Here is a 27,613-nt window from a genome sequence, read left to right as displayed (position 1 = left end):
ATAGTGTTTACTATGTGCCAGACACTATACTAAGCACTTTACAATCATTATCTGATTTGATCCTCAAAACTGTTCTGGGAGGGAGAGACTATTTTTATCCCCAATTTACAGATGAGGAAAATAAAGCAAACAGAGCTCAGGTGACCTGCCCAAGGTCACACAGCTAATAAGTGTAAAAAAACCATGAAGTTGCAGAGAGATGCAAGGGCTTCCCTGTAAATGATCAAAAACATTTAATGAATATCAAGAGGCAGCTTTACTTGTAATAGATAAATACATAAGTACTGGAAGCTTTCCCGAGGAGAAGAATGAAGCTTGAAGCTTGCTTTAAGAATGAAGCAAAGCTGTTTCATGTTTTCAATATTATTTGACATAGAACTAGAAATACTAGCTATATCAGACAAGAACAAGATATTAAGGAAATATACATTGGCAAAGAGGCAAAATTATCTTTATCTGCAGATGGTTTACTTAGAGAGTCCCAGAGAATAATGAAAAAAAAAACCTAATTAAAACAACTCATTGCCTCAGCAAAGTAGCTTCAAAATTAATCCACAAAAATCATCAACATTTCTGCACATTATTTTTTAAAAAGCCAGCAAGAAGAGAAAATCCACTTAAAGTTACTATAAAAATGCATAACCTACCATGATGTCAAAAAGGCAAAAAAATACAACTCCAAAGTAATATTTACAGAAATAATGGAAGACCCAAATATTTAGAATGGTGTTCAATGTGCATGGCTGGCCACGTTAATTTGGTGTTATGCTAAATCATGCAGGAAAAGGAGGAGCAGGTACAAATAATAGCAAAATTCATACTGAATAGTCCAATGTGGAGAATATTGAGGGAATTAAAAGAAAAAAGTAAGAATACGGTAGACTTAGCATTACTGGGTCCGAAATTATATTATAAAGCAGTGATTATCCAAACTATCTGCTACTAAAATCAGGAGACGGTTGTATACGGTAACGGTAATATTGTATGATGATCAGCTATGAAAGACTTAACTACTCCAATCAAGACAATGATCCAAGACAAGCCCAAAGGCCTTAGGAAGAAAAAATGCTCTCCCTCTCCAGAGAGAGAACTGATGAATTCTAAGCGCAGACTGAAGCATATTATTTTTTACTTTCTTTACTTTTCTTGCTTTTTTGTAACATGGTTAATATGGAAATATGTTTTGAATGACTTTGCATGCACAATGGGTACCATATTGTTTGCCTTCTCAAGGGTGTAGAAAGAGGGAGAGAATTTGGAACTCAAAATTTTAAAAAACGAATGCTAAAAAAAGTAAATAACAGAAATGTATAAAAACAACCTATCTGCTACTGGTTAAAAAAAGATAAAGGTAGATTAGTGGAATAGATTAGACAGAGAAGGCCTAGAAGCAAACATTTACAGTAGTCTTGTGTTCAATAAACAAGAATACCAATTATTGAAGGAGATATTCTTTATCTAATAAGAATTGCTGGAAAAAATGGAAAACTGTTTGGCAGAAAATAAGTTTAAACTAGCATCTAATATCATGAAGCACAAAAATTTCAAATAAATAATCTAAGCATAAAAATTCACATCATAAAAAAATTGGAGAAAAATGGAAAGTTGTATCACTCACCACTATAGATAGCAGAATTCCTAAACAATTCCACCATATGGTGGGAGAGATCATAAAAGACAAAATATACGATTTTGAGTATTGCAGAGCTTGAAGGGACCATTGGAATCATCTGATCCAACCCCCTCATTTTACAGATCAAAAACCTGAGGCCTAGAGAGGTTTAAGTGACTTGCCCAAACACACAGAGATAGCAGGTATAGCTAGGATTCAGACCAGGTTCTCTGACTCAAAATCTAGTGTTCTCTCAAGGCTTTTGCATGAACAAAATCAATGTATCCACAACAAGAAGAAAAGATAAACATTATTTAAAAAAAAAACTTTACATCAAACATTTCTGATGCAATTCTGACATCTAAAATCTACAGGGAATTGACACAAATTTAGAAGACGAAGAGTCATTTCCCAAGAGAAAGTCAAAAAAAATCAACGGTTTTTAAAAGATGAAATACAAACTATCAACAATTACATGAAAAAGGGTTCAGAATCACTAATGTTAAAAATGCAGATTCAAGCCACTGTAAGTCATTAAGTTCACTCACATAAAATTTTCAAGGATGGTAAAAGACAGACAAATATTAGAGGGACCGTGGGAAAGAAGACGTTTTAATTCACTCCTGATGGAAATATGAGTTGATCCTCCAGTTCTGCAGAATTTGAAATTTTTTTTGAGGGGGACAAGGCAAGGCATTTGGAGTTAAGTGACTTGCCCAAGGTCACACACCTAGTAAGTGTGTCAAACGTCTGAGGCCGGATTAGAATTCAGATGCTCCTGACTCCAGGGCTGGTGCTCTCCTCACTGCTCCACCTAGCTGCCCCAAAGAATTGGAAATTAAGCAAGAAAAGCACCAAAATGTTCATACCCTTCAATTTGGTAGCCCTGTCTTTAGCTTTAGAGACCAACAAAGTCGGTGACAGAAAGAAAAATCCCACATATACCAAGAAGAACTCTTTGTAATCGCAAAAAGTTAGAAACAAACGATATGTCCATTGAATAGAGAATGGCTGAACAAATTGTAATCTATGAATATAATGAAATATCATTGCATTATGAGGAATTCAAAGCAACTCGAGAACACTGATGAAATGATATAGACTGAATTAAGCATGAACAGGAGAAAAGTACACACAGACTACTAGTAGGAGGCACCTTACAGGGCCTCAAGCCCTCCACCTCTCATATGTGTTTTAATATGTTTAGGGCACCACTTCCAAAGAGAGAAGTGATGGGCTAAGAGTACACATTGAGGCATATTTTCAGGAAGGAAAGGGGGAAGTGGGAGCCATGGCCAAGGCAAGGATTTGTTTTGCTTGACTATATGTGATTATAATGGGTTTTGTTTTTCTTGTCTTTTCAATTGAGGGAAGATGGGGGTGGAGGGGAGAGGAGGAGGTGGGAGAGCTAAAAATTAAATAAGATTGAATTTTTTAAAACATGTAAGGGCCACCACCCTTGGCAGGATCTCAGATTCTTTACTGGCCTCTGGGGGAATAGCACTAAGTTCAATTCTGTCACGGAGGCCTGGTGGCCAGCTGTCTTACTAGGCTTTCTCAGAGAAAAGTTGGGATATAAAACTCCTGGCACCATTTTTGTTGTTCTAGGCCCAGGAAAAGTGGATGGCTCCACTTTGTAAGCCCTCCCTCTCCTTGACAAAAGAAGGCCACTCACTGTTCGGAAGCTGTTGGCACTGACCTTCATTTTCTTCCACTGAAGAAGTATAGAAAACGGTCCTTTCCCGCAGTGGGCGCTTAGAAATCGTGATGGGCTTGTGTCTTCTTGCCGTCACTCTGGGCGGAGGCACTGGGGGTGCAGCATTGTCCTCTGGTGGGCCTGAATAGATCTGTGGAATTAAAAGATCCAGGAAACATTGAGAAAGATTCATAGAATTGTTTAGAATAGCAACGGGCCTTCGAGGCCATTTATGCCCGCCCCTCATTTTACAAGACCTTCCAAGTCAGCCCATTCCCATTGTTAGACAACTTGAATTATTAGGAAGATCTTCCTTATTAGTAAGCCAGAATCTGGCTCGCTGGACTTCTCCCACTGTATCAGAAGCCACGGCTTCTATTGTTGGCTGCCCCGGAAGAAAGATGACAGAAGATCTTGGTCAGAGGCATCAGGCACATAGCACACAGTTGAATCGAAGGGCACTCATTCCATCTGCCACCCATTTTTCCCACAGTGATTACATTGTCAGTATCTGTGCCAAAGGCTTCCCTAGCCCCAGATGGACACATACAGTGGCAAGGCATACCATCAAGACACACCCTTTGGTTGACTGATTAAACCAACAGGGTCCTCAGAGAACCGTAGGAAATGAACTCAAGAGGCATAATTCTCTGCACTGGAGAAAGTCTAGAGGTCTTTTGTATAAGATCAAAGCTAAACCAAGGATGGTCATTGTCATCACTATTACTTGACATAGTTATAAAAGTGCTAGTTGGGACAATAAAATAAGAAAAAGGAAGTGAAGGAACACACACGGGGCAGAAAAGCAAAATTTTCTTCTTTGGGGACTGACAAAAATATGATGGTTTACTTAGAGAAGACAAACAGTTCAATTAAAAATTAATAGAACCCATTAACCACTTCAGTCAAGCAGCAGCAGGATATAAAATAACCTACACCCAAATCATCATCCTTTCTATAGATTACCAACAAAATCCAGCAGTCATTAAGAAAGTTCCACCCAAAATAACTACGGATTGCATCTGGGAATCCATCTACTGAGACTCATACAGGAATTATAGGAATATAACTATAAAATACTCTTTACAGAAAAAAGGATGATTTAAATAATTGAAGAGCACATGGTACGCACTTAATAAGTATTTATTGAACTGAGTTGAATTGATTGTTCATAGTTGGGCCATGCTAATATAATCAAAATGACAACATTACCTAAGTTTTTCATAGTTTTGGGTGGGACAGATTCACTGAGGCGCCAAACTACCCAAGGATTCACTTGAAAGAACTATACAAAATAATAATAAAATTCACCTGTGAGAACAAAAGGTCAAGAATTTGAAAGGCACAATCAAAAGAAGTAGGAAGGAAAAAGGCCTAGAAGTAACAAATCTTCAAATGTACTACAAAGTTGTAATCATCAAAACAATTCACTACTGGGTAAGAAATCAAAGTTGATCAGTGGAGCAGATTAGGTCCTCAAGGTTCATAAGTAACTGAAGGTAATAGCATTGCATTCAGTAAACATGGAGACACAAATTACTGGGCTAAGAACTCACTATTTGACAAAAAAACTCCCTGTGGAAATAGGTCTAGGAGAAATTAGGCCAAGGCCAACATCTCATACCACAATAAGTTCTAAATGGACATATGACCTCAATATTAAAGGTCATCTCATAAACTAATTCGTGGAGCAGGAAAGAGATATAATGGATAGGGGAAAAGTTCGTGGCTAAACGAAGATCAGAGAGGATATAGCAGATAAAATGGACAATTTTGATCACATAAAATTTAAAAACTTTGGCACAAACAAAATCAATGTCAGAATCCGAAGGGAAAGAAAGAAGGTAACTATGTATCAAGCAGTAAGCCTTTACTACGTATCTAAGTGCCAGGCACTGTACTGAGTGCTGGGGATACAAAATGTGGCAAAAGGCAGTTCCTGCCCCCAAGGAGCTCATAATCTAATGGGAGAGACAACAAGCAAACGATTATGTACAAATAAGCTCTAGACAGGATAAACAGTAGATAATTAAAGGAGAGAAGGCACTAGAATTAAGAGGCCTTGGGAAAGGTTGCCCGTAGAAGGTGGGATTTTAGCTGGGACTTGAAAGAAGCCAAGAGTTGGAGAGGAGGAGGAGGAAGAAGAGCATTCCCGGCATGGGGAGCACAGCCAGAGACAATTCTTGGAGCAGAGAGATGGAGCATTTTGTTTGCGGGACAACACAGAGGTGTCACTGGATTGAAGAGTATATGGCAGGGAGTTAAGACTGCAAAGGTGGGAGGTGGGGGTGGGGAGGAGGAAAGATGGCTAGGGGATGAAGGGCTTTGAATACCAAAAAGAGGACTTTCTATTTGTTCCTAGAGGCCATAGGGAACCACTAGAGTTTATTGAGAAGTGGGGTGACATGGTCAAATCTGTGCTTTTTAGGAAAATCACTTTGGCAGCTGATTGGAGGATGCTTTGGAATGGGGAGAGACTGAGACAGGCAGAGCTCCTCCCTCCTCAAGCAGCTATTGTAACAGTCCAGGCGTGAGGTGATAAAGGGTGGCCCTGTCAGGGGAGAGAGGGGGCATATGGAAGAGATGTGGCAAAGATGAAATAGACAGGCCTTGGCAACTGACTGGACATGGAGGGGGAGAGACAGTAAGGAGTTGTGGATGCCTCATAGGTTTCGAGCCTGGGGGACCAAGATGACGATGGGGCCCTCAACAGTAATAGGGAAGTTGGAGGGGTGGGGAGGGGGAGAGAGTTTATGGGGAAAGATAATGAGTTCGGTTTGGGACATGCTGAGTCTAAGATGTCTGCTGGAAATCCATTTAGGGAATGGATATGAACATAGTTAAATAGCTGATGGATATGGAGAAGCAATTTTCAAAAGAAGAAATGCATGCTATCAACAATCATATAAAATGCTCCAAACCACTAACAAGGGAAATGCAAATTCAAAGAACTCTGAGGTTCCACCTGCCAGCTACCAGCTTGGCAAAGATGATGACCAAATTGGATGTATCCTATAGGACCCAGCAATACCACTAGTAAGCGTATCACTTGAAGAGATAAAAGACCGGAGAAAGGACCCTTTCGTCAGCTAGGTGGTACAGTGGATAGAGTGCTAGGCTTGGAGTCAGGAAGACCCGAGTTCAAGTCCTGCCTCAGATACTAACTTACTAGCTAGGTGACCCTAGGCAGGTCAGTTCAGCTGTCCTGATTTCATTTTCTTCATCTGTAAGGTGATGACAGTTGGAGAAAGTTCCCCTCCAACTCTAAATCTATGACCCTATGATTTATGTGTACAAAAATATTTATAGTAGCACTTTTGTTGTTGCACAGAACTGGAAGCAAAGTGGTGGTGCCCATCAATTGTGGAATGGCTGGACAAATGAAGATCTGTGAATGTGATGGGATATTATTGAGCCAGAAGCAAAAATGAAAAGCAGATTCAGAGAAAGCTGGGAAGACTAGTATAAACTGATGGAGAGTGAAGTGAGCAGAACCAGGAGAACAATTTAGACAATAACAACAACATTTCAAGGACAAACAACTCTGAAAGCCTTAAGGATGCTAATCAGTGCAATAGCCAACCATGACTCCGGAAGCCTGCTCCCCACCTTTTGACCAAGAGCTGAACAGAGAGAAAGAATCAGAGTTCTGGAATGGAATACTCTGTATTTCCCTCCTCATCAAGGAAAGTCTTTTTTTTTTGTTACAAGGTAAGGTTTTTATTTAGGGAGAGAAGAGAGTATTCTGGGTGATAGTGATGTCCCTCATAAAAGAGTACCAATGAAATATTTAAACAGTACAGAGATGGGAGCGGAAGGACAGAAAAAAATGCCAATGTTGGTATTCTCACAGTCAATTTGATGTTCACTTTATAAAAAGTTATACATGGTAAATTCACAGTTTCACATGCAATCCTTTTTTCTGGTCCTTCTTTGCTTATGGAGATACTTATGTTTGTTGATGATTATCAACTTCATAATAAAAAAATTAATATTAAAAATGATTGCTCCCAACTCTTCTTCCATAAGAACTGTTCTGCTCATTCCACACAGTTTTCAAATCACCAGTGTCCCTATCCTCCCAGAAGCCATGTTAACCAAGCCTCAGCCAATCACTGCCCGCTCCAAAGTCACCTTCCCTAGAAGTGGTATTTTTAATTTTGTTTTTCTTTGCTATTTTCCCCCTTTCCTCTGCCAGATGTGAATAGAAATGCCTAGAACCTTAGCCTGAGGCAAATGCAACAGTTCCAGTCCTGAGCTTTAGAGTTTTCCAGATGACAAGTCAGTTCACTCCCTCCCTGGTTCCCAACAATTACCTGCTCGCTTATTTACTCCTGAAAGGGCATAGTGATCTGCCAACAAGAAGAGAGAGACAGGGTGACATGCCAGAAAGAATACTCAACTGGGTACACCAAGATCTGAGTTCTAGTCCCAGCTCAAACACTCACTAGCCATGAGAGGTGTTCTGGAAAGCCCCTTCTGGCAGTGACCTTGTAACATTTCATGGTCTAAGAAATGGGTCTTATCCAGCACCAATACTCTATGTTGAAATAAATCAACAAAAAAAATTATTAGATGCCTACAATGTGCCAACTACCTAGTTAGGTGCTAGGGATGAAAACACAAAAATGAGACAGTCCCTGCCCTCAAAGAGCTTCCATTCTACTACACATACAGGACTGTTATCCAGGGAAGGGAGTCACGGGAATGGTGAATGGAGCTATGGGGCAAGAGACTGTTCTACCCGGTTCACTAGCAGTGGTGACACTAACCTGATTATTGTTTGTAGAGCAAGAAGAAGAAACCAAGGGCGGAAAGAGGGGGAAGAGTTTAAAATACTAAGAATACTAAGGTTCTGTTCAGCTGGGATAGTCCGCATTCCAAGGTTCCTCTCATCGGGGAAATTCTAGGTTCACATCTATTTGATGTTTTATGGTTACAAAGCACATTCCAGGGTTTCTGGGGGAATCAGATGAGATAATATAAAGCCCTTTCCAAACTTTCAAGCTCTATATAAATGTCACTTGTCACTATTTACCGTCTAACTGAGAAGCTCATATATAAACACAAGAAAAGTTAACTTAAATAATGAGACAGGAGACAAGCAACAGATAATGTCATAAAGCAGCACATGCCCATGGCTCCACAGATGACTCCCCAATTGCCATCTCCCACCCTCCTTTCTCCTCTGAGCTGCGTCCCCAACTCCCTCGTGACATCTTCCACTGCATGCCCCATGGACTCCTCACACTCACCTCACCCCAAATAGACCTCATTATCTCTCTTCATAAAGCCACCCTTTTCTCTAATTTCTGAAGTACGACTAAGGGTGCCAGCACCCTTCCTGTCCCCCCCAGGTTCACAAGCCTGCAGTTCTCCTCTACCCATCATTCTGCTCTCATTCTCCGCCCATATCCAATCCATAGCTCCAACACATCCTTCCCTTTTCCTGTTTCATGTCATAATCACCTAAATGCAAGTCTTCTCTTGGGAATTATTACAATATCCTCCTCACTGGTTTCCCTGTCTCCAGGCTTCCCTCTCTCCAATCCATCCTCCACAGAGCTACCCGGTTGATTTTCCTACAGCACAGGTTTTACCCTAGCCCTCAAGAAACTCTAGTGGCTCCCTATTACCTCAAGGATCAAATACAAACACCTCTGTTTGGAATTGTAAGTTCTCTTCAATCTGGCTCAGATTTCCAGATCACTTCCATCCAATGTCACTTCCACTCCCTCAAAATAACTGAGTCACAATAAGGGGGCCCTAAACAAAATGGAGTTGGTTACACTAAGTGGACAAAGTTATTTCTACTACCTTGTTAAGGCAACAAAACCTATTCTCACTCTATCTGCCTCCCCTAGAAAGCTTAGACTCCACTCCTGGAACCATCATGGATCTACTACAAGAGCTTTTACCTTCTCTTACCCATCACCAGATCTCTACTCTACTTCCCAGACATTTCCATGCCATCCTGGATCTCCTTCCCTTCCTCCTCTGCTCTCCTTCACACTGTCTTTCCTCATTAGAACTGAATTTCTTCAAGGGCAGGAACAGCCTACTTTGCTTGCATTTGTATCCCCACTGCCTGGCATATTGTTGTTGTTCAGTCATTTCAGACTCTTTGTGACCCCATTTGGGGTTTTCTTGGCAGAAATACCAGAGTGGTTTGCCATTTTTCCAGCTCATTTTACAGATGGGGAAACTGAGACAAACAGGATTCAGTGACTTGCCCAGGGTCACACAGCTGGTAATTGTCTGAGGCCAGAGTCAAACTCAGGAAGATGAGTCTTTCTGATTCCAGGCCTGGTGCTTCATCCACTGCAGTGCCACCAAGCAGCCCCGCCTGCCACATAAGCACTTAGTAAATTATCTATCTAGGCTGATGACACTCTACTCTCCATGTACTCTATGGCCCAGTCAAACCTCTATGCTTCTGTCCAGACTATCTTCCATGCCTAGAATACTCTCCTTCCTCACCTCTGCCTCTCAGAACACCTAAATCCCCTCAAACCTTTGATAAGTTCCACCTCCTTCAAGAGGCCTGTCCTATTCCCCATTAATTTGCATTGATTTTTTTTTCATATTTTGTATTTATTTATCTGTGTACATGCTGTTACCCCCCTAGAGAATGGATGTTCTCTGAGGGCAAGGGCCATTTCATTTTTGCCTCTGTATCCCTAGCATCTAGCCTAGTGTCTGGCACCTAGTAGGTGCTTAAATGCTAGTCTAATTCTGCTGAAACATCCAGTGGTCAGAGGAGCAGTACTGGAGACGGTGAAAAGAAAGGGAGATTATGTTGTGCTGGAGTAGTCAGGGAAGGCTTACTGAAGGACCATGGGACTTGAGAAAGGCCTTGAAGGATGGGCAGGATTTGACTACCTGGACAGAAGTAAGAGCATAACCTAAGGCCCAGAAGATGAAAAGCTTAAGGAGAAGGGTAAATAGAACATGTTGGCTTGAGTGGAACATTCAGGGAGTAGTGAAGCCAGATTGAAAAGGGCCTCAAATAAAAAGCTAAAGTGACTTGGTTTCACCCTAGGGGCAATGAAGAGCCATGGAAGATTTTTGAGCAGGGGGAGAACTATGCTTTAGGAATACAAATCTGGCCATGTGTGTGGGATGAACTGAAGAAGAGACTGTAGGCAAAGGAGGGCAAAGATCACAGAATTTAGAACTGGAAGGTACCTTGGAGATCACCCATTTTATAGATGAGGGAACTAAGGCCCGAGAGAAGAAATGACTTGCCCAATTCTTGATTCCCAGTTCAATGCTTTTCTGCTACTACATTGCTTTCTGGGGTCCCCATATTCAATCAAGAAATAACAATGACTGTATGCCAAGCACTGTACCAGATACAGAGGATACAAAGGTAAAGGGATAAGATAAAAAAGAAACAGTTCCTGCCCTCAAGGAGCTTATATTCTAGCCTAGAATAATAATGATTTTTTCCATAGAACTTCAAAGTTCACAATATGCTTCATTTCATTTGAGCCTCATGATAACCCTGTGAGGCAAGTATTAACCCCAATTAAAGATGATGAAACCGAGGCTCAGGGACAGTACCCATGGTCCCTGAGCTTGTAAATGTCAAATGTAGAATTTGAACCTAGGTCCACTTTGTCTTCAAGTCCAGCACTGGCTAAGAAATAACTTAAATGTGGCCTAGTCTGAATATTCCCTTTGGGGTATTTCCTGTAGGCAACAGAGAGCAATGGAGGATTTTATAGCAGGGGAGAAGCATGCTTCAATTTGTACTTTAGGAATATGAATCCAGTAGCCAGTGGAGAATGAATTGACGAAGAGACTGTTGGTAAAGAAAGGGCATAGGATCACAGAATTTAGAATTTGAAGGCACCTCTGAGATTCCAGCAAATGATTTGAGAGGAGGAGATAGGGAAGACAGAGGAAAGTTGGGAGGAGCTTTGGACAGCTCCAGTTAGGAAAAAGTAGAATAATATTATAATTATTTCTATAGTGCTTTGAGGCTTGCCAGCATTTTACACATGCTAATGAATTTAATTTTGAATACAATTCAAACTTTCCAAAGCCAACCAGAAAAAAAAAATTTAGAGGGTTAGGTGTAATCACAGCTGCATGTATAGCCTAGGGCTGGTTTGAAATGGGAGGCTTGGGGATCTCCTTGTATTTGTCTGCTGACATGATCTCATCGATTGTGAGATATCTAATATTAAACACTTTTGTCTCAGCACGTTACAAGCCCTCTAGACTTCTATATAGTTCTATGTTTAAAACCATGCAAAGAAATGCTGAGACGGAAAAAGTATCGACAGTTATCTCTTCGATGTCACAGGGGTTAGAGACACGATGCCTCTTCGATCTGGAAAATCCGCATGAAATTTTTTTGGCCCTCCCTTCGTACCAGAGAAGTCTTCTGGCTGCACAGATTTCCTTCTCTTTTTTTCTTGCTATTATACAATATGGTAGACGTATTTTATGCATTTCTGAGGTTCTAAACTTTTTCTGTGTTGTCCGCTGGCCTTCACAGGCCTGTGACTTCCACAAAACTCCCCCCAAATTCCCATTTAATTTCTTATGCCAACCCATTATATATCGAAGCTGCGATGGGGAAAGTCGTGATGTGAAAGGGATAGCGGTTATAAGAGCATACAGAAAGGTATCTTGGATGAGAAAAACAAAGCAAATGTTCCTGTGTTCTTTCCCCACAGATCTGTTTTCCTCTGGCTACTCTATCTCAAAACAACCCAATCCTCCTAAATTTCAGACTGACTCATTCTAGCACAGCCTTTTACTGATCTGGAAAGGACCGGAACATCGAGCAAGGAACCTGAGTAAATAAGTAAGCACCCCAGGAAGACTGGTAGTAACTTTCTCCTGGAAGACAGCTCATGGATGGTGGCAAATAAAGAAAAAAAAACCTAAAAAAAAAACTTTTCATTTTAATATCATCCCTTTTCTCAACAGAAACAATGAAAACCACGTTATGGCTGACATTTCTGTCTACGTACCCTGTCCTCCAATTAGCTTAACTGTAGAAACTATTGCAGAAATAAACAAGTAATATAAACCTTTTACTCACAAATATTAAATTCTCAGGGATTTTTGCCCCCTCTGAAATTATCACTTGAGGGAAAGGATTCTTAGAAAGAGAAACCCCAAACCACAGAAAACTAACAGATGGAGGGCAGCAGGAGTCAGAAGTCCAAACATTGCTTCCCCTCATTAAGAACCAAAGATCCTTTTTATGGAGTAAAAATGCATGTTTGAAAGTTAATCGTAAGTAAACAAATGTATCCATGTATTTTTATTTGAATGAAGAGTTTTTCTTCCTTTTCTTATGCCAGATGAAAAATTTAAAAAAAAACCAAATACCGCACTTGGGGTAACCCCTAAAAAAATCCCACATGCATGGAAGAATCCTGGCACTTTCTGGGTCCTGTGATAAGGCTAACCCTTTATTTCCTGCTAAACTGGGCTAGCCAAAAGTGCAGGAGAAACCAGTAAACTCCTCTTACCTAGAGGCATATTTGACTAGAAATTTTAAAAGGAGGATTCCTTATTGGAAAACTATTTGCATAAAGATAAGAAAACATGTATATACACATATGTGTATGTATATACAAGTACACACACACACATACACACACACACCCCTACCCTACGTGCTTGTACAGGGTGTCCCAAAAGTCTTAGTGCAGTTTTAACACTAGGCAGTCTCTAGCATCCCTTCTAGCTACATTGATCCTAGGATTCCATAGGCTCCGATATGTTCTCTGCAGCACTACTCATGTGGTCTTACAAAGCCTCTCATCGAATAACTCACAGGAAGAGATTTACTCAAAAACCACAATTATGGGGAAACATTAACCCACTACTGAGAATGCCTTTGTACCTAATGTATGATACAGCTATTAATCAACAGACAAGAATTTCCTCAGTCTCTGCTATATGTGCTAAGTATGGGGCTTCAAAGACAGAAGTAATCTTCCCTGTCCTCAAAGAGCTTATATTCTAACTAGATACTAGGTCTGTTTCCCTAAGTACAGCCCCTGAAAGGGGAATGTGAGAAGGGGAGACCAGACATTCTCTTAGGAGCCTTCTAACTGTGGATTGATTACAAGGCAGAAGATTTGGGTTCTAGCTCCAGCTTCATCACTAACAGCATCACCTTGGATAAGTCATTTATATAATTTCAGCCTGTCAAATGAAATTGACCTTGATGGCCTCTGAAGTCCCTTCCAACCACAGATCTATTCTTGATTCTGGATTGTAAGATCCTAGACCTAGAGCTGGAAGGGACCTCGGGGGCCACCTAGTCTAACATCCTCATTTTACAGAGGGGGAAACTGAGGCCCAGAGAGAGAAGGGACTGGTCCAAGGTCACACATAGGACTCTAGATCTAGAGCTGAAGGAGCCCTCAGGGGCTATCTAGGCCAACGCCCTCATTTTAAGAGGAGGAAACTGAGGACCAGAGAGAGAAGGGACTGGTCCAAGGTCACATAGAAGATCCAAGACCTAGAGCTGGGACCTCAAGGGCCACCTAATCCAACCCTTTCATTTTACAGAGGGGGAAACTGGGAAGGGAAATCACTTGCCCATAGCCACATAGGGAGTTCATAGAAGAACCAGGACTAGTCACTGAGCCTGGCAAGAAATTTCCCAAAGGTGGAGAGGTAGTTTATCAAGTTCAGGGCCACTATCAAGTGATGCTTTTAGGAGCCCAGAGGAAATGCTCCTCAGCTGAGGAGCCCCTCTCCAGATGCAGGATTTTTGAGGCTATCCAGAGGCCCTTGGCTGGCTACAGCAGGTTCAAAGCTGGGTTTGGGAGTATTTTTTCTCTCCAGTCTGTCCAATGGAACACCAAGGCTCCTGATGGCTTGCCCCATACAGGGGAGAAAGCATTGTTCTGTGGATGACTTTGGGGCCAAGGGATAGATCACATGCCTGCCAGAGACCAGGAAAGCTGACCTTCCTGGAACTGTGGAAAGAGTGGGTGGGAACCTTGGGAAAGCAGTGGGGGTGGGCATTAGGATTGCTATGATAGATGGTTCTTGAGAGGTAACCAATGGGGTGGGGTCCCTTCTCACTGAGCCATGATCTTTCCTTAAAGTCAGTCACAGGTCCCCAGCAGAGTAAATCCTCTGCACACACACCCCCAGCCCACAGGGCAAGCCCAGCTTGGTGGGGATCAATGTATCTGTGGCTCCCTGGCCTTCAGCTGTTCCAGACAACGAGCCCTGAGGCTAAATCAGAGGGGGCAAATAGTGAAAAATAGGTGAAGCACGATTCAAATGTATAGAAAGCATTGGCAGGAGAAAGCCGAGAAAGAGATGTGGATGGAGAGTCAGCCACCCAGTTTTGATTCTGGACTCTGCTGCTGTGTGACCGGGCAAGTGTCTTAACCTCTCTGAGCTTCAATGTCCTTGTTTCCAAAATAAGGAGATTGGGACCAGATGCTTGTCGGTTGCTATTCTGGGGACTGAGGGCCAGTAGGGCCCTGAGGGATTATCGAGGCCTCTCTATTACCAACCACAAGTCCTGAGAGATTACAGCTGGTCCAGATTTCCAGGCTGAGGCTGACTGGAGAGCCCTATATATTATGGTGCTTCCCTTGGAAGACCGTGAGTGATGTGCCAGGATCTTTGCCCAGGGGCCACAGAGCAGAGGAGAGCAACCTAATTCTTGGTGCGAGGTAACTGAACACCACTTAGTAAGTATTTGCTACAGGCAGGGTACTATAGTGGAGGGGAGCGGGTGGAGGCTTCCATGGACGAATAAAAACAAACATAGGCCCTGCCCTCCATATTTAGTATTTACCGTGGTGATCTCAGTCAGGGGCTTCAAGGAAAAACAATGCCTGAGATTTTTCGTAACAGATTTTTTTTTTGGTGGGTGGAGGAGAAACCATTTTAAGGTACAATGGAAAGAGCAGGTTCCTGAGTCAGAGGACCTGGGATCAAATGCCCCACTCTGGCACTTGCTATCTATGTGACCTTGGGCAAATCTCTTCCCCTCCCTGGGCTTCAGTTTCTTCCTCTATAAAATGAGAGGGTTAGACTAGATGGCCTCTGAGGGTCTTTGTAGATCTAGACCTAGGATATGCAAACAAATTCTTGTGTGGAGACAGCACTGGAGAAGTGCCACTTTTTCCTCCCAAATTGGAAGAAGGGAACAAAACCTTGGGCTTTCCTTGGCTCAAATAGGGACAGTCTCTGACAGTGACCTCTGAAAGGATCCCTGAGGGTTCCCATGTCTCTCCAGCCAAGAAACCTACAGCCCTAAGGGACCAAGGAATCCCATCATGCTCCACTGGACTTTGATCTTGGCCTTGAGTGCTCCTTCTAAACTAGACTCTGCTCTGGTAGCCATCTAGCCTCTAGCCATCCTCTATGAGCCATTGAGGGAAAAGAACCAGGCTGGGCTGGAGAACTGAGGCCACTCTCTAGTCTGGAATCCCCATTTTCAGTTCCGATTGGCCCTGGGCAGTACCCCTCGGCTCTCCTGTAGGGCCACCAAGGGCGCTGGCTGCTGGGCACTTCAGCCAACAAGGTGCTGAGTTGGGGGATCCAAAGAATCTGCATGTTGGAGCCTGGAGGACCCCAATCTCTGCCCTTTCTCTATGGCCTGGAGGATCTCTTTAGGTCTGGGCCGGTGGATTTCCAATTACGATGAGCAAAAGCTTTCGCATCATTCTAACTCTTGGATGTCAGGGATGTTTTGAGGACTGGTCTAGTTCTTTCCCAGATACTATTTCAAGGCTGAAATATCAGGTTTTATAAAATGCAACTCAAATTACTATAAATCCGACCAACAGAACTTAAGCCAGAAAAAGCTCAATGTTCTCTTGAGTCTCCACTTACACTCTGGCCAAGGTCCCATTTATCCATCTGGGCTGATAGACTCCCCAACCAAGTCTGTCCTTAGAAAGAAAGGTGTGCAGATGGAGCCCTTTGACTATACATTTTTGTTACAGGAGTCTCTTTTTCTTGGGGGAGGGAGGCAGTGGAGGAGAGAAAAAAGGCTTAATTTAAAAAAAAAATTTAAGTGTTGGGAAGAGAATGAGTAGGAGACATACTAATTTTTCTCCTCCATGTTGACCACAAAAGTACTGCTAAGAATAGAATCTTAGTGTTTCAAATTACTCAAATGAAGCTAATTATATGGTTTTTTTTAAATGTGTGATAGGATCAGTTCAAGCAACATACATTTACTAAGGGTCTACTGGGTGCAGGATCCAAGGATTAAGGCCAGAGAGAGACCCCGCTTTCAAGCCTCAGTCTATCACCCAGTTTGGCAGAAAGTATTGGCAGCTAGGTGGCACTGCAGTGGATAAAGCGCCAGGCCTGGAGTCAGGAAGACCTGAGTTCAAATTTGACCTCAGACACTTACTAACTGTGTGACCCTGGGCAAGTCACTTCACCCTGTGTGCCTCAGTTTCCTCAACTGTAAAATGATCTGGAGAAGGAAATGGCAAACCACTCTAATATATCTGCCAAGAAAACCCTAAATGGGGTCACAAAGAGTTTGGACACAACTGAAAAATGGCTGAACAACAATGAAATTGACAGCATCTTGATGGGGTCACATTTGTATCAGCGCTGCTATTCCAGGGCATAGGGAGACTGCAGACAAAAGAGAATCACAGCATTGGGCCCTTCCTGAGGCCAACAAGCTCACCGTTTCCCCTCCTTGATCATTGGCTAGATTCCCCCAATACCTGACTTTGATGTTAACCTAACCTGATCCCACTTCACTCTGCCCTCCAAGACCCCTAGAACCCTAAGCCTCTGATTCTTCCTTCCTCCCTTCAGACCCCAGACCCTTCTTCCTTGATTCTGGATTCTCCCAGGGAGGCAGTCTAGTGTAGGGCACAGAGCACCAACTGAAGTCAGAAAACCCGGATTCAAATCCTACCACCAATACATAACTGTATGCCCTTGGGCAAATCACCCCACCTCCCTGGGCCTCCTCTGTAAAACTAGAGAGTTGGAAACGATGGCTTCTAAGGTTTCTCTCCACTCTAGAACTCTGATCCTCGAGAATTTGTCTCCTTAGCCACAAAGAATTTCAGGTAGTCTGACCTCAGCTTGTCAAGAGGGCATCATCAGACCTGCTTTGGGACAAGGCCTGCACCTTGAGAAGGTTATGCAGTCTTACTTGTCCAAGCCTAAGTCTGTGCCTGGAACAAAGACTGTAGGGGCCTATCAACTATGCTCTGTCTCTCTGCCCACGTCTGGGCCAGCTGCTTTGGGATCAGGGGATCAGGAAGGGACACAATGAATTTAGACCCTCCTGAGAACAATGTGAAAACAACAGCCTGGCTCCAAATCCGGGAAGGGTTAGGGGGTGTCATCCATCAAAGGCAATGTTTGTTCCAGGCTAACTCCAGGAAGTAGCCACCTGGTTTTCAGTACAGATTATCCTCCCTGGGATAATCCGGAATCAAGGAAGAAGGGTCTGGGATCTGAAGGGAAGAAGGAAGAATCAGAAACTTATGATTCCATGGGCCTTGGAGGGCAGAATGAGGTGGCATCAGATTGGGTTAATAACTGAGTGAGAGTCAGAGGACCTGTGCTTCAATCCTGCCTACTTATGTCACACTGGGCAATGCTCTGGGCCTCCTGATCTGAAAAATGAAGGGCTAGCAAGCCTGTGTGGTCTCTCAGGTCATTATCAGCTCTAAATATTATAACCAGGGATGAGAAAAAGGGAAGAGTCGCCCCTCCTTGATCCAAGCAAAGTCCCTTCTTGCTGCTGTGACCTAGTTTGCAGTCGACCAGAGATGTTCCCCAAGCTTGCCTGAACTTCACGGGTACGAGGATGCGGAGCACAGGGGAAGTTGATTTAGCTAGAACTGAAAATTCCAAGCTATGTTCCCTTCGGTTCACTGTGACTAATGAACACTTCTGTTACATTTCTGCCTTAATAACTCACCACTTAAGACATTTTCTGCAGATTCATTTCAAATGTTTGCTAACGCCCAAGCTAAATATATATTAGACCATGAGAATGTCCTCCCATGTACAGATGAAGAAAATGTTATTTTTTAATAACTTTTGGCTTAACCTTATCACTTCAGAAATTAAAGGCAAGGAAGTGAAGACCTGCCTTAATTAGATGCTCCTTCTCTCCCTCTCGCCCTCTTCCTCTATACACATAGACAGATATGTCTCTGTAGCTATAGCAAAGTCTAGCTAGCTGTCATTCCAGGAGGGGCTGGTGCAGACCGGTTGTAATATTACATCATTGCCCTCTGCTGGTCGGGAAAAGGCCACAGAAGCTGGCTTTCAGAACAAGTCTGGAGCTCAGAAGGAAGACAGAGATGGACTGAGGCTGGGAGAGCCAGCTCCCTACGGAGAGCAAGACCAAAGAAGCACAGGCTACAAAGCTGAAGGACACATGCAACGGTCCTGCACCAGCCCCAGAGAACCTAAACAATTCACCCAGTCACAGGGAATATAAGGAGCACACTTGGGATACCCAGGGACTCATACCGTGTGTCCTCAAGGGGAGAAAGTCAGTCAAACCACAGGCTGACCAAGAACCAGCCCAGGATCTTAGAACTGAAAGGGACCTCAGAGTCCAACCTGGGCAGGAAGGGCCCCAGCAGCAGTCTGGGACAGTAGGCATCCTACATTGGACAGGAAACTCACTACTTCTGGAGAGAACCCATTATATTATTGCTAGGCTGGGATTTTCCCTGACATTCATATGAGCAGCTGTGGAGTACTTCACAAGCCCCATATTTTAAGCCACCAAACTCACACACGCACTCAATCTCTCTGTCTCTGTCTCTCCCCCCCTCCCCCTCCCTCTCCTTTCTGTCTCTCTCTTCCTCCCCCCTTCCTCTGTCTCTGTCTCTCTTCCCCTCCCCCTTCTCCCTCCCCTCTCTCTGTCTCTCCTCTCTCCCTCCCTTCTCTCTCTCTCTCTCTCCCCCACCTCCTCCCTCCTTCCTCCTTCTCTGTCTCTCTTCCTCTTCCTCCCTCTCCCTCCCTTCTCTCTGTCTCTGTCTCTCCTTCCCTCCCTTCCTCTCTCTCTCCCCCCTCTCATTTTCACTGTGTTCGATTAGAGTAAGGGTCCCCTGATTGGGGGTGGGGGGAGGGAGGGACAAGCATTCCTCCCCTCCAGTTTTCTTTTCCTCAGGTCTCAGCAGGAGCTCAGGAGCTGGGCCCTTTGTCATACATTTTTATAGATAAGAATAAGCTGTGCTCTCTAATTGCCTTAAGTAACAAACCTCATTTTCCTTAAATCAAAATCTTTCTGAAGTTAAAGTGAGGGGTGAGCGACTTCAGAGAGAGAGAGAGGTAAAGAGAATTCTCTAGCTCTGGAGTCTGTGTTTGGATCTTGGAGACCACTGAGGCCTGGACTTCTTAACCCTTTTTGTGCCCTGGCCCCAGGCTGGTGAAGCCTAGAGCCCCTTAAGGAATCAGGATTTTAAAACGCATAAAAGACCGAGGATTAGAAAATCAACATGTCATTTTCCCCATCCAAGTTCAATGACCCCCTGAAATTTATCCTGGCCCCCGGGTTAAGAACCCTGATCTAGAACAATCCACTTACTTTCCAGAGGAAGGGAGGGAGGAAGCAAAGAAGGAAGGAAACAAGAATTTATTAACCTCCTCCTACATGGCAGGCACCATACTAAGTGCCTTACAAATATTATTTCATTTGATTCTCACAACAAGCCTGAGAGGAAGGTGCTTTTATGACTTTCATTTGCATTTGAGACAACTGAGGCAGACAAGGGTTAAGTGATCTGACCAGGTCACTCAGCTAGTAAGTGTCTGAGGCTGGATTTGAACTAGGGGCTTCCAGACCTAAGGCCCAGAGGAGTGAAATTCCTTCCCTAAGTCACCCAGTTGTAAGAGCAAGAACAGGTATTCCAGCCCTGGTCTTCCAATTCCCAAGCCAGTCCTTTTTCTGCTATAGCACCAGCATAACTGAGATACAGCTAACACCAGAAAGGTCTGAGCTTCCAGGCCTGCCCAAGGGCTGCCATTCAGAAACTGAAATAACCCAATTCAATCAGGATCCCAAATGCTGGAAAACAGCCTCATCCCTACTATTATAGCCTGCCCTCTCAGAATGAAATGGTCCTCTGGCCTAGGAATGTCAGGGAGGAGGCGATGGTCTTTAAAATCCCCCCTCTGCCAACAAGGTCTGACATTCTGGGTTCTAAGTCCCCTCCCAGCTCTGATATTTTATATTCTAAGGTCCTCTATACTTTATCATTCCATGTTCTAAGATTTCTTCCAGCTCTGACAGTTTATGTTCTACATTCAAAAGTTCCGCCCAGCTCTGAAGTTCTATGTTCAAAGGTCCTCCTGGTCCTAGTGTTCTGTGTATAGCATGAATGGAGCAGTCACTGTGCTGAGGACCCAGCCTGGGGGTGTATGAGTTGAGGTATCAGGCAATGTTACATATATTCAATGTTACATATATTCAAGCTGTCATATTCTATTTTCAGTTCTACTTTCTATGCTCTAAGGTCTCTTTTGGAGAGGCCTTAAGGTGGAGAGTGCTGACCTTAGAGCCTGGGTTCAAATCCCGTCAAAGACATATGCTGGCGGAGTGACCCTGGGCAGCTCTCTAGGACAGCAAATGACTCAGGAGGTCCTGATCTGCATCACTAGCATTTCCCCATCTGGGCATTTCTTAGACTAAGAAAATCCCAGGGGTGAGTCTGGGGGTTTCTGAAGGGCCTTTGTAGTGCTAACATTCTATGGTCTGATAGATTGGGATGAACAAAAATAGGTGAAATAGAGTGGAAAGAATACTGGCTTTCTGAATCTGAAAGCCTGGGTTCTGGAGCTCTGAGGAAGTGCCTTAGTTCCCTCATTTAGAGAAGCTAGGCTATGTTACGGACAGAGCCCTGGACTTCGAGACAGGAAGACCAGAGTAGGACCATGCCTCCCACTCACTAGCTGGGTGGACCTCTCTCAGGCTTATTTCTCTCATCTATAAAATGGGGTGATAATAGCACCTACCTCCCAGGGCTGTGGTAAGGATCAAAGGGGGTAATATCCAGCAAGTAATTTGTGAACCTTATAGCCGCTGTACAAAATGGGGCCCATCAGGCCTGCTCTAGTCAGCCCAAAATGCAGGAGGAATGAGCACAGGTCAGTGACTGCTTTCCAGTCATACTTATTAACTATGTGAAATTGGCCAAGTCATTTCCCTTCTCAAAACCTTGGCTTCCCAGGCTCGAAAATGACAGGGTTGGACCAGACAGTCTCAGAGGTCCACTAATGGATGTAAACTGGTCTGCAAAAGCCCAAGGTACAGAAGTGTGAACTATATTATTACCAGAAAGCCTCTTAGGGAGCCATTAGAGGTTCCGTTACCTTGCACTTCCAATTCATAAAGTCGCTTTCCATTTAAAAAGAAAGCATTTATTTTAACAAAAGTGGGATTTGTTCATCAGCTTCCCAAATTGAATCAGGGAAATTCTATAAGAGACTGTGTGGCTGCAGCCAGTGTGAACACTGAGGCCAGGCCATGAAAGAAAGGAGGGGGACGCCAAGGCCAGGTCACCAAAGGAAGGAGGGGGACGCCAAGGCCAGGCCGCCAAGGGAAGGAGGGGGACACCAAGGCCAGGTCACCAAGGGAAGGAGGGGGACACCAAGGCCAGGCCACCAAGGGAAGGAGGGGGACAATGGGGAGGGCAGAGGGTGGGACACATGCATACCTTGTCAAAGTGCTCGATAAGGATTTCCACCACAATGTTCTGGAATTTAATGTTCATCATGGCAGCCACAGTATCCTCCTGCGCCCTCATCAGAGTGGGTCCAAATATCACTCCCATGTTTGAGGGAGACATCAGGTTCTCTCGGCTGTGCTCACACACACTGTGAGAAAGAAAGAAGACAGAGAAATGAACCTAAAGTCTCTTGCTGCCTGATACTGGGCTGGGAATGGGAAGGGAAAGATGATGAAGACCAGAGCAAGGCACAATCAAGTTGGGAAAAGAAGGTCGACAGCTTACAAGTAATACAAGGTAGGAGATCATAAGGGCCGATTTCTATACTGGAGAGGCCACTGGACATGCCAGAAGACCTTAGTTTGAGTCAAGGTTCTATCACACACATACGTACACACACTGGTGATTCTGGGTAAGACTCTTAACCTCTGGGAACCTCACTTTCTTCAATTCAAAATGAAGCCTAGCAAGTTAGAACCTGGACTGTTGCCTGATTGCTTGTTATAGCCAGAAGAGACCTTAGGCCAGCAGTGGGGAACCTGTGGCCTCAAGGCCACATGTGGCCTTCTAGGTCCTCAGATGCAGCCTTTCGACTGAGTCCAAGTTTTACAGAACAAATCCTTTTATTAAAAGGATTATTAAAAGGATTTGTCCTGTGAAGTTGGGATTCAATCAAAGGACTGCACTTGAGGACCTAGAGGGCTACATGTGACCTCGAGGTCACAGGTTCCCAACCCCTGCCTTAGGACTGCAGAATTTAGACCAGGATGGGATCCCTCTGCCATTTAGTCCAAAACTTTTTATTTTATGGAGGAAGAAAGTGAGACCCAGAGAAGGGTTATAATTTAGCCAAGATGTAAACTTGTATATGATTAGAAACCCAGTACTTGAAGTCAGCCCTGGCAGTCAATAGCATGCTGGGCCTGGAGCCAGGAAGAGTCATCTTCATGAGTTCAAATCCAGCCTCAGATACTTACAAGCTGTGTTGACCCTGGGCAAATCAATTAGCTCTATTTGCCTCAATTTCCTCATCTGTAAAACGAGATGGAGAAGAAAATGGCCAACCACTGGGACTCAGTATGAGTAGTGTGGCATCCGGGGCCATCTCCAGTCATCCTGATCTATATCCGGCCACTGGGCCCAGATGGCTCCAGAGGAGAAAATGAGGCTGGTGACTTTGTATAGCTCACCTCACTTAAATCTAAGTCAACTGCAAGTCATGGCATCATCTTCCTGATGTCACAGTCCCCTTCAAGAACAAAGGACAAACCACAGCCATGGGTCCCTAGTGGCAAAGGCTGCTTTTTTGCCTTTCTTCATGTCCTCAGCACTTACTCTTTTAATAAATGCTTGTTGACTTCTGGAGATGGCCTCTGTGTTCCTGGTGTGATCTCACACTAGTCCCTTCCCTTCCCTGGGCTTCAGTCTCCACCTTTGTAAAATGAGGGAGTTGGACTAGCTGACCTCTGATCTAGATCTAGGGCCCTATGATTCTACTATGACACAGAGCATAATTATACCATTTCCACATGGAGGGGGTTAGGGACGTGGTACCCCCATGATCTGGAAAATCTGCATAAAATTTTTTGGCCCTCCCTTGACATCAGAGAAGTCAGAATTATTAAGATATTGAAAGATAAAAGATGTTGATACTATACAATACTATACATATATTTTGTGCATTTCTGAGTTACTAAACTTTTTCTGTGTCATCTGCTGGCCTTCATGTGCTGTCTGTGGTTTCTGCAAAACTCCCCTCAAATTCCCATTGAATTTCTTATATCGACTCACCATATCAAAACCGTGATGGGGAAAGTCACACCGGGGAAGGGATAACTGAATAATTTTCGAGCTAGAAGGCATATAAGAAATAATCAAGTCCAATATCTTTTACTTGACCCAAACAGACACCAAGGTCCAGTTTCCCAAAGGGTTTTGCTCCAAGTGCCAGGACTATTTGATTTGGCAGGGCTACTAACAAGTAGACTTGTGTTATACCTGATTCAGGTGTTAATTGAGGAGAGGAAAGGGGGTGTTAAAAGGAGGCCATCCCTAGCAGAAGCAGCTACTTAAGAAAGGCAATCCCCTGCCCCCAAAGTCCAAGAAGAACATGGCAACAGAGGTTAGGAAGAGTGGGGCAGGAAATGAAGGCAGGGAAAAGCCAGAGCCTTTGGGAGAAATCTGCCATCCAGGCCCAGCAGCCTATCTTCCATCCCACTCCCCTCACCCACCCCAGCCTCTGAACAGCTTCTGCCCAAACAGCTGAAGTACCCAAGTGAGAGGTGGGCTGTCCCACAGGAACTGCCTTGAATGTGGCTAATTTGGAGGAGGAGGGGGTCAGCTCAGCTGGCCTCCCAAGGTCCCCCAGCAAGCCAAACAGACCCAGGGCCTTTCCAAGTTTGCTCCTTCCCCAACCAGGCTGCTCTTCTCAGACTGAGGCCTGAGGGCAGGAGACAAATTAATTGATCTTAATACAAAGTAGTTAAGCTCTTGATAAACATTGTCATTCAAATGGTAATGAGCAGCAGCCTCTCAGGCCTTTGATCCTTCCAGGCTGGAGACAGGGCCCTTTTGGCAGTTAAAAGATGAGCAACCCTGTGTCCCCGTTACCCAGATTTCTGGAGATTAAGCATCAAAGACAAAATCAACTCGATGCTGCCACCCAGTGAAGGAAATGATGTGGCAGTCTGCCTGGCACTCTGGAACCTGGGACCAAGTTTTTGGAGCTGTAGTAGCTTGGGTGGGTGGGGCCCTTTTCTTGGTACTCAGAAGTCAGTTATTATTAAGTGCCTGCTGTGTGCACCATCCTATTGGGGGACACAAGGCAGAGAGGAGAGAGGAGAGGGCACTGGCCCAAGGCCCAAGGCCTTGTGCCCCTCACTTAGCATCTACAATCACTTCATTTTTCAGGTCTCCCAGCTAGTAAAGAGCAGAGCTAGGACTTGGAGGCCCAAAGTATCCTTAAAGAATATCTGTAAAGTGCTTACTAGCACAGAGTAAGCACTTAAGGAATGTTTGCTCCCTCCCCTTCCTTTTCCTTCATAGCTCTAGGTCTGGAAGGGCCCTCAGAGGCCCATCTAATCCAACCTCCTCATTTTACAGAGGGGGAAGGCCCCTAGATCTAGAGCTAGAAGAAACCTCAGAGGCCAGTTAATCCAACATTTTAGAGAGGAGGAAACTGAGGCATGGAGGGGAGAGTGACTTATCCAAGGTCACACACAGGATCCTAGATCTCTAACTGGTAGGGACCTCAGAATCCATTGAGTCCAGCCCTCTCATTTTAAGGAGGAGGAAATGAAGGCCCACAGAGAGGCAGTGAAGATCACATGGCTAGGAACTCCATGTGAGGTGGTATTAGAACTTGGGTCCTCCCATTCCCAAACCTGTGTCCTTTTCACTCTGAATCCAATGCTTTACATTGCAAAGAAAGTGGATTTCTGTACTAAAGAAGCTGCTGGGCAAGCCAGAAGACCTTAGTTTGAGTCAAAGTTCTATCATGAGCGTGCGCACGCGCGCACACACATGCACACACGGGCTGGTGATTCTGGGTAAGACCCTTAATTAACCTCTGGGAACCTTTCTTCAATTCAGAATGAAGCCTAGCAAGTTAGAACCTGGACTGTTGGCTCACACTCTTCTCTGCAAAGCAGGGATGGGGATATCTGCTCAGCCTAACTCACAGGGCTGAGCATGTGCCAGGCTTGATTCATTTGAAACACTATTAAGATCTTATTAAGAAGCCGATCCATGCCCTCCAGGAGTCTAAAAGAGAGAAAAGCCATGTGCATAAATAATTATAATATAAATTAGAACCTCCTAAGTAAAAGGAGAGGTATAAAGTTGAAGATATTTAGAGAAACATAGAGATGGCTTACTGAGGGGGGAGGTGGCGGAGAAGAAACAGCAATACCAAAGCTCACATTCCAGAGTATATTCTAATTTATACAGATCCTCTGCAGACCAACTCTGTGAAAAGAGGGATTTGATAAAGCGGTGCTAGGTGGTGCTGCAGTGGATAGAGTGCCAGGCCTGGAGTAAGAAAGACTCATCTTCCTGAGTTCAAATCCAGCCTCAGACACTTCCTAGCTGTGTGACCTTGGGCAAGTCACTTAACCCCCCGTGTGCCTCAGCTTCCTCATCTGTAAAATGAGCTGGAGAAGGAAATGGCGAACCACTCCAGTATGTTTGCCAAGAAAACCCCAAATGGGGTCATGGAGAGTTGGACATGACTGAAACGAATGAACAAGTGTCAACTAAGTTGTGCCTAAAAAACCAAGAGCTATCAGAGTACCTGGGTTTGAATCCTGCTTCAGTCACTCTCTAGCTGTGTTACCCTAGGCGAGTCCCTTCCCTTGATCTTAGTTTCCTTAGGTATAAGATGAGAGGAGTTGAACTCACTGGCCCCTAAGGCCCCTTCTGACTCTAGATCCAGGATCCTGTGTGTGACCCTGAACAAGTCCCTTCTCCTCCCTGGGCCTCAGTTTCCTCATGTGTAAAATGAAGAGGTTAGATTAGTTGGCTTCTGAGATCCCTTCCAGCTCTAAAGCTAAGATTCTAAATACTAGAATCCTTTCTCAGAGAAGACAACCTTGGCATGACACTGGGGGAAGCCCTGAGTTTCCCATGTACGTTCCTGGCCTTTCTCTCTCCTCCTGATGTTCTGGGAGGTTCCAGAAGGGATCCATGTTCCTTGGAAAGAGATTGTATCTGACATCTTCTACTTACTGGTACAGGCAGAAGAGTACTGGACAGGAAGCCAGAAAAGTTAGATTCAAGGCCTAACAGCCTATTAGTTCTGTAACCTTACCCAAGTCACTTTACCTTGGTGAGCCTCAGTCTCCCTACTTCCCTATCTTTAAAAGGGGGATGATAATCCTTGTTGTAGCAACCTCACAGGGTTGTTGGGAGGTGTAATGTTAATGGGATATGAAGATCTTCCCCGTCCATTAATAGCCTATGTGACCTGCTTTGAGCTCTGGCCCAGCTCACAGCTGTGATACATCCTGAGTCACATAGAGTCCATTGTGGGAGGGAAGCTTGCTTACGGGAGGCTTGCTTGTAGTAAGGCTTTCACAACTTTTTCTAATTTCTAATTAGACACAGAGTCATGAAGCTTGTGATGGCTTCTGTCTCTGACAAGTGTATATATACTCTGAGTTGGTATTTTGCTTTGGGGGTTCACTTATGAGAAGGATCTTTTGATTCCCTGGTCTAGACTCTGAGTGGCTGTATGTTCAGATCCCTGACTGCTCGGATGTAAAGCTCTCTCGATCTCATGGCGTATATAAAGTGTATAGCAATATTGCTTTGATCAGGTAGTTAGAGCCCTGTCTGTTGGACTTTATGCTAATTTCTCTGCTTGTATTTTTTCTGTATTATCTCCACATTCAGGGTGCTGACCCTTGCCTTGAACTAGTGAAAGTAATTAAAGAATATTGTTGCTTTCCTTTAAAAGCAGATTAAAGAACCTGTGCTAGCAGTCATCCTGGGTGTGCTAGGGTGCTTGCTGTTACAGGAGGCTACAATGAGGGTCTCTCTATTCACATCCATCCTTCTCCCTCCACCTTGTTTATACCACCTTAAGGCACTTATCATGTATTATTATGTCATTAACACGATACA

General features: G+C 44.1%; 1 protein-coding gene across 1 annotated transcript in view; it reads right to left on the bottom strand.

Moving 5' to 3' along the window:
• Positions 1 to 27,613, bottom strand: part of OPHN1 (oligophrenin 1) — a 276,933-nt gene that overhangs the window by 27,516 nt on the left and 221,804 nt on the right. The window contains exons 18-19 of the mRNA XM_036740449.1: positions 21,980 to 22,139; positions 3,312 to 3,459 (exon numbers count right to left, since the gene is read on the bottom strand). Coding sequence (XP_036596344.1) covers positions 3,312 to 3,459; positions 21,980 to 22,139 — 308 coding nt within the window. The remainder of the gene's footprint in view (positions 1 to 3,311; positions 3,460 to 21,979; positions 22,140 to 27,613) is intronic.

This window comes from Trichosurus vulpecula (assembly GCF_011100635.1).
Source record: "Trichosurus vulpecula isolate mTriVul1 chromosome X unlocalized genomic scaffold, mTriVul1.pri SUPER_X_unloc_1, whole genome shotgun sequence".
Classification (NCBI taxonomy): Eukaryota; Metazoa; Chordata; class Mammalia; order Diprotodontia; family Phalangeridae; genus Trichosurus; species Trichosurus vulpecula.
Note: the sequence above shows the minus strand (reverse complement) of the source record. Positions and strands in the feature narration are given on the sequence as shown.